The 12626-nt window shown below is 34.7% G+C and overlaps 1 protein-coding gene across 1 annotated transcript; it reads right to left on the minus strand.

The window, feature by feature from the left end:
* Positions 1 to 667: 667 nt before the first annotated feature.
* Positions 668 to 4931, minus strand: LOC123896917 (vacuolar protein sorting-associated protein 9A-like). Its single transcript, XM_045947343.1, has 5 exons — positions 4504 to 4931; positions 4268 to 4415; positions 3450 to 3620; positions 2615 to 2794; positions 668 to 1785 (listed from the first exon to the last, which is right to left on the minus strand). Exons 1-5 carry the CDS (start codon positions 4593 to 4595, stop codon positions 925 to 927), a joined length of 1452 nt encoding a protein of 483 aa, XP_045803299.1. The 5' UTR covers positions 4596 to 4931; the 3' UTR covers positions 668 to 924.
* Positions 4932 to 12626: the final 7695 nt, after the last annotated feature.

Here is a 12626-nt window from a genome sequence, read left to right on the forward strand (position 1 = left end):
TAATGTTATTGCATTATTAAGGGAATAAAACTTATTATAAGAATACATGAGAAAGAAACAAAGGCAATTGTGCTATCCAGCTTTGTCATATATTATGATGCATGACCAAATTTCCTAATATGGTGGCCAATAATTTTAATCAAAGCTCCATCGAGTTCAAACATGGAAATCAAACAACTAGATTTGGATATGCAATCATGTCTGGACTCTCTGAGTATTTTATATATTCCAGTTTAAAAATTGTATGCATAAGCATGACATATATATTGGTTGAAGATGAGGTTAGATATGGTTGGCGTAAGAAGCATGCACCTGTAGGGGGAGGGTGATATAGTCTGGTTTCATAATCCTTCCCATTGTTTGAACTTAAGGAAATAAATAATTCGCGAAACATGCAACGAAACACAAGCCACAGACGCAGTGATAATTTAACTATGTCTTAAGAATGGTAAGACACAGTCAAAATACATAGGATTAGTTAAAGTGACATCCCCTCTCCAAATATAACTTTACTTGAGCCAACATACTATTCACAATGAAATGCAAAGAACCACACCACTCTTTGATGTCTTGACATCCAAATGAAGTTAACATACACAAACCAGATAAAAAAGGGTGGTTTGTACACATCCCTCACATGATCAATATTCACAGCATACAGGGTTAATTGATTTAAACTAGATTTGCCTCTTCAAAATCTTTTTCAGCCATTGCAAAACCAAATGCAATATTTCTATTATAGCAATTATAAGACCTATGCAAAAAATAATGTTACAGAGGACATAGTGGTCTTGGTATTTCTATCCCTTTCAAAAGGTCAATTACCACACAAGGTAAAATATAAAATAAATTTACACAAGTGAAAGAAAATGAAAATGAGGGGTATACGGTGGGGAAAAAACTATTGTAGCTAGTTCCTATCCGTTAAGAGGGAGCAACGCCCTCTGATGCAACTGCCTCATCCTGTGGCAAACCTGAATCACTTTTTTTCTCCTTAGGAGAGTTATCATCTGATGTGTCCGTAGATTTTTCTGGTTTGTCATTGGAAGCTACAGGTCCGCTGTCTGAAGAATCTATCGTGGTTTCATCATGGTTCTGAGCATCACTTTGAGATGAAGCCAAGACGCCTAGCCCTTTGGCAAGGGTTTCAGCATGGTCCTGCTGAGCATTATTTTGAGGATTGGATGGAAGGTGAGATGTAGAAGAGACACCTAACCCTTTGGAAAGAGACGCATACTTGAAAACTAATTGTTTGTAATTATTTAGCAGGTCTTCGACATCACCTACTGTTAGATCACCTACACTAGCAAATAAATATGGAAACTCCCTGAAAACATCATTCAGTTTATCCTCTTTTATGATCATACTTGCCCCTTTATTCTCCAAATCTGAGAGGGATGGAACTTTTGTGATCGATAACTCATCTTGAAACGACACTTTCTTACTTTCTAATTTTGCAGCGGATGACGAAGTTCGTAATGCAGGGTCCTTATTGTCATTCAAAGTTTTATTTTTGTCTGCTCTTGGATGCTGTCCATGATTTTGATAAGGTGAATTGGGATCTTGCGTATCAACTGAAAGCCCTGAAAGAAGAGCACGAGCAAATTCCATGTTTCTCTCAAACTCAGTTTCATCTATCGAAATGGCTTTTGCATCAATGTTTGAGATGAAGGATTCGGCAGAAAGCATATTTGTAAAATAATATGATGCTTCCCCAACCAAACGAGATTGCCGTCTAAACCTTTGTATGTACAGTAGATTTGAGTGCAGTTGTGGAGGGTTTGCCTGCATAGCATCATCAATAGAAGGCTTTAAAAAAAAGCTAACGTCAACTATATCCGAATGAAAAAGGTATAAAAAATAGAGTTTATAAAATTTGGTTTCTTGCTGCATCTGCATAGTTGATGCTTTGCTTTCAAGTAATGTGTATAAAAAGAAGCTCTTTAATTCAATGATGCGCTGGCTCAATATATACATATGTATATTAAAGTCTCACATATGTGTGTCTCCACTTGTCTAGTTTCATAGCATTTCAGATTTGAGCAAAAAATTAAAACTAATTTGATAGCCTCAAGGTTCTGAGTTCAACTTGCCTCGGGATAATTGTAAAAAGGTTTAAAGGTCATTAGTGCTACTTCCATTAATAAAAGTTTTCCCCTTAAAAAAATCAAAGGAAAAGATCATAAAGCTTCGCACCATGAGCAGTTCAAAAGATAGTTCTTTAAAGCAAATAATAATGCAACAAACATCACAAAAAAAAGGTTATGCATATTTTGTGGGTAATATGGTCATGCTGTGATGAATGAACCAGTGTATGCAAGATGATATTTCAAAACACCCGTCAAATATTCTCTTGTAAACATGTCACAAGAAACTTTCCATAACTTCACAGAATTGCGAGCTTTATTTGTACAAAGTGGAGTTCATATAGTGAAAAAACAAAGCGAAGTGGCATACTAGAACAAAGGAAAGGATAGATGTAGCACTTCACATTCGTAAGTCAAACCCATAATGTTTTAGAAAGTGCAGGAAGAAATAATACCAGTTTTAGAAACCAACTTAATTCTATTCAAGTGCATATGTATATATATGTTATGAATCATTGAGTTTGTACCTTTAACGTAACATAAATAAGCACAGGAAGAAATTCATCAGCTCCGGGAGGATTATCTTTGGAAGCAAGGGAAGCATTAAGCAGCAAGTTGCCAATAACCTTGCAACAGTTTAGGATACAAATAAGTTTGTCTCTGGGTGCCTTGTACATGTTAATCTTTTGTAATTCTTTCTGTGCAAGCTGTAACCATAGGAATGAGAGACAATATAAAATTTAGAGAAGCAAAAAAGACGCAGAACACCATATACAAGTCAATATTGTAACTTTTAGTTGCCAAAGCTATAGTAAAACAGACAAATCCGCCTGCAATCGACAGAGGTAAAGCATCAAATAGAACCAAGGGATGGATCAAATAGAATTTTATTTCTTAGGAAAAGCTTGGCCGATCATAGAATATTACCCATCTAACTTTAGAACAAACTAAATAACAATGTATCTAAAAATATTGAAAATTTGAAATCCAAAGTAAGTACCCATTTATCATTCAATCTAAAGGCATTTAGAAATGTTGATAAAAAAACTAATGGTACCTAATATGTGAAACATGGAGAAAGCATCGATCATCACTTATCATGAGAAAGTATAAGAATAAGAATAGGACCCCTACTATATGAACTTAGATTTTGAATTCAACTATGTTTTTCTGCATAACTTTGGTTGCTAGTTAGTGGGCAACACAAAAAATTAGTTTCATTTAAAACTAGATTAAGAAACAGGAGCAGAATCGAGCAGCATTTGAGCTTGATAAAATGTTGTTATTATCAGGAACATGCCCTTAGTTGACATGATTTTATACAGAGAAATAGGTAAATTAGTATTGAAATTATATACTCACCAACCATGATGTTTCGTTCTGAAATGCTGGCTTGATGTCCAAATTTTCTGGTCGAATAAACTGTTGAATCAAAGACATCTTCTCCGAAAGTTGGTCATCAAGTTTTACATCATCTGGAAGTGAAGCAAATACACGGGCAAACAACTTCGTCATGACATACTTCTCAAGACCCTGTACACGATAAAAACCCAGAGGTAAAGCAATAAGAAAATATAGGAAAATGATTGAACATTATTATTACTGAAAATGGGGAAGAATCCCCTTTGATTCACAAACAATGGCATTACTTTGAGGGTCTGCCTGTCTGCCACTCCTCTCAGATGACAAGATGATCGATCACCTCTAATCACTCTTCTCTATTTGTAGGCAGCACATCTTATTTAGCCTAAGTGCCTAACTATCTCCACACACCGGCTAACTAACCAATTAAGCTGTTTTCATACACTAACATGGAGAGCTTGTATAAATAATAAGCTGAAAACTAATTGACAAGTTTCAAGCTGTTTCTATAAGGAAGAGATTATACACTAACAATGTAAACTGAGTTCAATCATCCTAACATATAAGGAAGAGATCAAAAGAGCAATGTAAATAAATTACAAGTCAGATTAAGAAGTTGAGTGTGTGAGTTGAATCATAGTAGAGTCAATAAGCAAGTTGATTAGTGAATTAATTATGCATTAAATATGTTAAATTTAAGACAATTATATTATTTATTAACGCATATATATATATATATATATATATATATATATATATATATATATATAATATAATATAATAATAGAAAGTAAAATGAGAATTAAGCAGAAACTAACTTCACCGGCACTTTCGAGTTCATCCTCAGAGCAACCGGACCAAAGTGGATGAGCCTTGAAAGCAGCTTCCATGTTAGCAAGAAAGTCTTGAACGGCGGCACTGTCTCTATCAGGATCGGGACCATTATTTGAAAACGAAACTATGAAACTGTAAAATAATAACAATGTATAGTGAGTTTGATTAGGGTTCCGATTGAATTGAAATTGAAATTGAAATTGAGAAGGAATGAACGAACCTTTTGATTGCTTTGACGAAATCGGCGGCGGCGGGTTGGCGCATGCGCTCAAGGAAGTCGTGTAAACCTAAGAAAACGTCGGCGTTTTCCATTACTACTCTGTGTTGGTGTTGGTGTTGGTGTTGGAGCTTCGTCCTCGTTGACACTGCCAACAAGGAGACACGATCCAAACGGATCTGTATCCTCTCCTTCTACAAGTCTCTCCTTCTCCAATTTTGGACTGTTAGATCAATCTCATAGTTAGTTCAAAAGACGGTGATAACTAAGTAAATTTTGTATTTTAATCACTAATCAACTTCCGCCACAATTACCTCCGTCCCTACTCCCAAACCAATATAAGGTACAGTATTCTGTATTTTTTGTATTTTTTTTTAATGTGAATTAAGAGTAGAAATTATGACGATGATTAGTAGACATGGGAAAGATATCTAGTAGCTCTAATTCTATGGCTTTTTCTCATATATAATAGTATATAGGCTTAAATGCAGTTTTGCCCCCTATTTTGATTAAATCGGAATTTTACCCCCCTGTTTTAAAACGCGGACTTTTACCCCCCTGTTTTATAATTTGTTGGATTTTGCCCCCCCTAAAATTCTGCTTTCGAGTCACAACTTTAAAGCTTCGCACACAACTCAATTTTGATCAATAATTTACCAAAAGGATACCGAAATGACCGTAATCGAGTTATCTTTCCACATAATCAAACCCCACTGAATTTGGAGTTACAAAGAGAGATTAATTACCGTTTTAGTGAAGGTATGTCCCTAAAATTCTGCAAAAAATCTGCTTTCGAGTGACAACTTCAAAGCTTCGCATACAACTCAATTTGGATCCATAATTCACCAAATGGCTACCGAAATGACCGTAATCGAGTTAGCTTTCCACAGAATCAAACCCCACTAAATTTGGAGTTACAGAGAGAGATTAATTACCGTTTTAGTGAAGGTATGTCCAATTACTAATTCTGCAGAAATCTACTTGTGATCTTCAAATTCAACATCGTCTACCGAACACATCGTAACTCCAAATTCGACGAAATTGAAATGCCAACAAGGGTAATTTCGTTAGATTTCCATACATGTAAATAGTATTAAAAAATGAGCTACAGGGTGAGAGGAATGACGAGAATACCAGTAGTAGTTTCATACGATAATTAATTTGAACAGACCTTCACTAAAACAGTAATTAATCTCTCTCTGTAACTCCAAATTTAGTGGAGTTTGATTCTGTGGAAAACTAACTCGATTGCGGTCGTTTCGGTACTAGTTTGGTGAATTATTGATCCAAATTGAGTTCTGTGCGTAGCTTTGAACTTGAGGCTCAGAAGCAGATTTTGTGCAAAATTTTGGTGGGGGGCAAAATCCAACAAATTATAAAATAGGGGGGGTAAAATTCCGCATTTTAAAATAGGGGGGGTAAAATTCTGCATTTTTCAAAATAGGGGGGGTAAAACTGCATTTAAGTCTAGTATATAAAAGGGTAGAAACTATACAAAGTGGATTGTTTGGGCGGAACATACAAATTAATATAAGATGTTATTTATTTGCATAAATTGTTTTGCATAAGCTCAAAAATAAGTTAATTCAAACGGATTTTATATCATAAATAATTTTAATTTGAAAGCAACACTAGATTAATAAATAATAATATGTCGTCGCGTCTAACAACATTCTCATAGATTTTCGGAGCAACTATTTTCGCTTCATCTTCACTTTTGGTTTGTGTGGCATGTTCGACCCTTGTAGTAAGTAAGTGTCTCATGTCGGAACATATTAATTAGTTTCTTCATATTCCAAGTAGATACATGGTTTGGATTTATCTTTTTTGAGTGATCAATTGTTATTTCACTCCTCAAGCTTCCACTCAGCAACTTATGAATCTCACCGGTCTTTGGAATTTTCACTGAAGGTGGCCCTGAGAGTGTTTCGATCACAAATTGATCAAACAGTGACTCTCTAATCCTATCAAAGCATGTGGTCACCTGAAAATAAGAAGCTAAAGCCCTAATCACCAGAGTTTTCAACAATCAATAAAAACAGTCAGCATGAAATCGATCAAAAATTTGATGACATATTGAAGAAGAAAAATGTTTATCTATCTTTTAACTCGCTCGTGAAAGAGAAAATGTCATGCAACAAAGACAAGTCCCAACCAAACAAAATATTTCACTATTTTCCTCACATGATACATAAGATGAAGCGCCTTTTTCATCAAGAGAAATTTATTTCCAATGCAAAACACAATAAATCAAATAACCAAATTAGATATAAATCCGCACGTGTTACAAAGAAAAATTAATATTTTGAGTGGCATTAATGACTACACTGTGTGATTACATGGTGCATACGCACGCACGCACGCACGCGCTCTCTACAACCATCTAAAATCAACAAGCAAAAATGGTGGGAGGAAAATAAAATTAAACCATGTTTGCATTGCAAGAAAACAAAATCCATAAACTCCTAAAGATATAAGCATTACCTCAATTTCATCAATTTGACATCTATCTCCCATATCATATGGGTGCATGACAAATAAAAATATGATTGCCTCAAATAATGATTTCGCGGTATTTCTAAATACAAACGCGAACAGTACAAGTGAAAGCAAAATGAGAAGAATTTTGATCGTGGCAATTCCAATTACAATAAGACAAATAAGGAGGATGATATTGCAAGCCAAGACATTCAACATTCAATTCATTTTTTTCACTACCATTTTGGTGTTACCCAGTGTCGAAGCAAGTGTTCTCCTCTCCCTAAAGACATTCCTCTGGACAATAAAATGCACAATATTATTGTTAATTCTTACTAATATCTTTTAGACCGTACAACCAACTTAAAAATATGCATCATATGTTTGTTAATTCTTACCACCCATTTCTTCGAGGCAGATTTGCTGATTTTTCCAGAATCAGTGGCTCTTTCGAAGAGATTTTTTGTTTTTAAACATTTGTATTGTTTCAACACATCTTCGTGGTAGATAAAGCTAAAGTGCAGAAAAAGGGAAGAAAAAAAAGACAAAGAGAGTGGATTAATAAACAATGGAATCATAAATCATTTTAATTTCTAAGTAACACTACATTAATGAATAATAACCTATCGCCGCGCCTATCAACATTCTCAAAGATTTTTCGAGCAACTGTTTTAGCACCATCTTCACTTTCGATTTGTCTAGCATGCTCATCCATCGTAGTAAGTGTCTCATGACAAACCAAATTAATTAACTTCTTCATCTTCCAAGCAGATACATTTTTTGCATCCATCTTTTTCATTTGGTCCATCCCAATTCCATTCATCAACATTCCACCAGTCTTTGAGATTTCCGTTGAAGGTGGCCCTGAGAGTGTTTCAATCATAAATTGATCAAACAACGAGTCTCTGATCCTTTCAAAATATGTGGTCGAATAAACACTAGAAGTTAAAACTCTAATCACTAGAGTTTTTAACAACCACACAAAAACACCCGCCAAAAAATCAATTAGAATCTTGGTGATATATGGAACAAATACAATCGCGGCCACTCTTTTAGCTCTCTCGTGGAACAGACATCGCCACGTTGTAAAGATAAGTACCATCCAAAAAAAAAAGTTTCACTATTTTGCTCGTGATATACACATGAAGAACTTTTTTCATAAAGGGAACTATATATTCAACAATGCAAACAACGACTCTGACAATCCATCGAGAAATCAATCCACCACATACGAGAAATAGAATCAACAACACCCATTTCCATAGATTGACTTCCCAAATTTTTACACGCTTAAGAAAAGGAACAGTCAATATTGTTGATAATAAACCAATAATCACAAAAAAAGATGAACCCAAGAATCTAAACGCTAAAATAAGGTTTCTTCTTCTTATCCTCATCTTGATAACCCTCTTCATAAGTGGGTCATCCTCTCCGTCATCGCCTTTCTTTTCAAGAAATCGAGAAGGAAGCTGAAAAACACAATAAATCAAATAACCAAATTAGATATAAATCCGCACATGTTACAAAGAAAAATTAATATTTTGAGTGGCATTAGTGACTATAGTGTGTGATTACATGGTGCATACGCACGCACGCACGCGCTCTCTACAACCATCTAAAATCAACAAGCAAAAATGGCGGGAGGAGAATAAAATTAAACAACGTTTGCATTGCAAGAAAACAAAATCCATAAACTCCTAAAGATATAAGCATTACCATAAATTTCATCAATTTGACATCTATCTCCCACATCATATGGGTGCATGACAAATAAAAATATGATTGCCTCAAATATTGATTTCGCGGTATTTCCAAATACAAACGCGAACAGTACAATTTGTGAAAGCAAAATGAGAAGAATTTTGATCGTGGCAATTCCAATTACAATAAGACAAATAAGGAGGATGATACTGCAAGCCAAGACATTCAACATTCAATTCACTTTTTTCACTACCATTTTGGTGTTACCCAATGTCGAAGCAAGTGTTCTCCTCTCCCTAAAGGCATTCCTCTGGACATTAAAATGCACAATATTATTGTTAATTCTTACTAATATCTTTTAGACCGTACAACCAACTTCAAAAATATGCATCATATGTTTGTTAATTCTTACCACCCATTTCTTCGAGGCAGATTTACTGATTTTTCCAGAATCAGTGGCTCTTTCGAAGAGATTTTTTGTTTTTAAACATTTGTATTGTTTCAACACATCTTCATGGTAGATAAAGCTAAAGTGCAGAAAAACGAAAAAAAAATGACAAAGAGAGTGGATTAATAAACAATGGAATCATAAATCATTTTAATTTCTAAGTAACACTACATTAATGAATAATAACCTATCGCCGCGCCTATCAACATTCTCAAAGATTTTTCGAGCAACTGTTTTAGCACCATCTTCACTTTCGATTTGTCTAGCATGCTCATCCATCGTAGTAAGTGTCTCATAACAAACCAAATTAATTAACTTCTTCATCTTCCAAGTAGATACATTTTTTGCATCCATCTTTTTCAATTGGTCCATCCCAATTCCATTCATCAATCTTCCACCAGTCTTTGAGATTTCCGTTGAAGGTGGCCCTGAGAGTGTTTCAATCATAAATTGATCAAACAACGACTCTCTGATCCTTTCTAAATATGTGGTCGAATAAACACTAGAAGTTAAAACTCTAACCACTAGAGTTTTTAACAACCACACAAAAACACCCGCCAAAAAATCAATTAGAATCTTGGTGATATATGGAACAAATACAATCGCGGCCTCTCTTTTAGCTCTCTCGTGGAACAGACATCGCCACGTTGTAAAGATAAGTATCATCCAAAAAAAAAGGTTTCACTATTTTGCTCGTGATATACACATGAAAAACTTTTTTCATCGAGGGAACTATATATTCAACAATGCAAACAACGACTCTGACAATCCATCGAGAAATCAATCTACCACATACGAGAAATAGAATCAACAACACCCATTTCCATAGATTGACTTCCCAAATTTTTACACGCTTAAGAAAAGGAACAATCAATATTGTTGATAATAAACCAATAATCACAAAAAAGATGAACCCAAGAATCTAAACACTAAAATAAGGTTTCTTCTTCTTATCCTTATATTGATAACCCTCTTCATAAGTGGGTCATCTTCTCCGTCATCGCCTTTCTTTTCAAGAAATCGAGACGGAAGCTGAAAAACACAATAAATCAAATAACCCAATTAGATATAAATCCGCACATGTTACAAAGAAAAATTAATATTTTGAGTGGCATTAGTGACTACAGTGTGTGATTACATGGTGCATACGCACGCACGCACGCGCTCTCTACAACCATCTAAAATCAACAAGCAAAAATGGCGGGAGGAGAATAAAATTAAACCATGTCTGCATTGCAAGAAAACAAAATCCATAAACTCCTAAAGATATAAGCATTACCTCAATTTCATCAATTTGACATCTATCTCCCACATCATATGGGTGCATGACAAATAAAAATATGATTGCCTCAAATATGGATTTCGCGGTATTTCCAAATACAAACGCGAACAATACAATTTGTGAAAGCAAAATGAGAAGAATTTTGATCGTGGCAATTCCAATTACAATAAGACAAATAAGGAGGATGATACTGCAAGTCAAGACATTCAACATTCAATTCACTTTTTTCACTACCATTTTGGTGTTACCCAATGTCGAAGCAAGTGTTTTCCTCTCCCTAAAGGCATTCCTCTAGACAATAAAATGCACAATATTATTGTTAATTCTTACTAATATCTTTTAGACCGTACAACCAACTTCAAAATATGCAACATATGTTTGTTAATTCTTACCACCCATTTCTTCGAGGCAGATTTAGTGATTTTTCCAGAATCAGTGGCTCTTCCGAAGAGATTTTTTGTTTTTAAACATTTGTATTGTTTCAACACATCTTCATGGTAGATAAAGCTAAAGTGCAGAAAAAGGAAAAAAAATGACAAAGAGAGTGGATTAATAAACAATGGAATCATAAATCATTTTAATGTCTAAGTAACACTACATTAATGAATAATAACCTATCGCCGCGCCTATCAACATTCTCAAAGATTTTTCGAGCAACTGTTTTAGCACCATCTTCACTTTCGATTTGTCTAGCATGCTCATCCATCGTAGTAACTGTCTCATGACAAACCAAATTAATTAACTTCTTCATCTTCCAAGTAGATACATTTTTTGCATCCATCTTTTTCAATTGGTCCATCCCAATTCCATTCATCAATCTTCCACCAGTCTTTGAGATTTCCGTTGAAGGTGGCCCTGAGAGTGTTTCAATCATAAATTGATCAAACAACGACTCTCTGATCCTTTCTAAATATGTGGTCGAATAAACACTAGAAGTTAAAACTCTAACCACTAGAGTTTTTAACAACCACACAAAAACACCCGCCAAAAAATCAATTAGAATCTTGGTGATATATGGAACAAATACAATCGCGGCCTCTCTTTTAGCTCTCTCATGGAACAGACATCGCCACGTTGTAAAGATAAGTATCATCCAAAAAAAAGGTTTCACTATTTTGCTCGTGATATACACATGAAGAACTTTTTTCATCGAGGGAACTATATATTCAACAATGCAAACAACGACTCTGACAATCAATCGAGAAATCAATCCACCACATACGAGAAATAGAATCAACAACACCCATTTCCATAGATTGACTTCCCAAATTTTTACACGCTTAAGAAAAGGAACAATCAATATTGTTGATAATAAACCAATAATCACAAAAAAGATGAACCCAAGAATCTAAACACTAAAATAAGGTTTCTTCTTCTTATCCTTATATTGATAACCCTCTTCATAAGTGGGTCATCTTCTCCGTCATCGCCTTTCTTTTCAAGAAATCGAGACGGAAGCTGAAAAACACAATAAATCAAATAACCCAATTAGATATAAATCCGCACATGTTACAAAGAAAAATTAATATTTTGAGTGGCATTAGTGACTACAGTGTGTGATTACATGGTGCATACGCACGCACGCACGCGCTCTCTACAACCATCTAAAATCAACAAGCAAAAATGGCGGGAGGAGAATAAAATTAAACCATGTCTGCATTGCAAGAAAACAAAATCCATAAACTCCTAAAGATATAAGCATTACCTCAATTTCATCAATTTGACATCTATCTCCCACATCATATGGGTGCATGACAAATAAAAATATGATTGCCTCAAATATGGATTTCGCGGTATTTCCAAATACAAACGCGAACAATACAATTTGTGAAAGCAAAATGAGAAGAATTTTGATCGTGGCAATTCCAATTACAATAAGACAAATAAGGAGGATGATACTGCAAGTCAAGACATTCAACATTCAATTCACTTTTTTCACTACCATTTTGGTGTTACCCAATGTCGAAGCAAGTGTTTTCCTCTCCCTAAAGGCATTCCTCTAGACAATAAAATGCACAATATTATTGTTAATTCTTACTAATATCTTTTAGACCGTACAACCAACTTCAAAATATGCAACATATGTTTGTTAATTCTTACCACCCATTTCTTCGAGGCAGATTTAGTGATTTTTCCAGAATCAGTGGCTCTTCCGAAGAGATTTTTTGTTTTTAAACATTTGTATTGTTTCAACACATCTTCATGGTAGATAAAGCT

The sequence above is a fragment of the Trifolium pratense genome, linkage group LG7 (genome assembly GCF_020283565.1).
Source record: "Trifolium pratense cultivar HEN17-A07 linkage group LG7, ARS_RC_1.1, whole genome shotgun sequence".
NCBI classification, from domain to species: domain Eukaryota; kingdom Viridiplantae; phylum Streptophyta; class Magnoliopsida; order Fabales; family Fabaceae; genus Trifolium; species Trifolium pratense.

Coding starts and splice junctions, on each gene's coding strand:
- LOC123896917 (XM_045947343.1), bottom strand. CDS start 4,595: ATGGAAAACGCCGACGTTTTCTTAGGTTTACACGACTTCCTTGAGCGC. Junction 2,795..3,449: donor AGAACGAAACATCATGGTTG/GTGAGTATATAA, acceptor CTATGGTTACAG/CTTGCACAGAAAGAATTACA. Junction 1,786..2,614: donor TTATTTATGTTACGTTAAAG/GTACAAACTCAA, acceptor GATGCTATGCAG/GCAAACCCTCCACAACTGCA.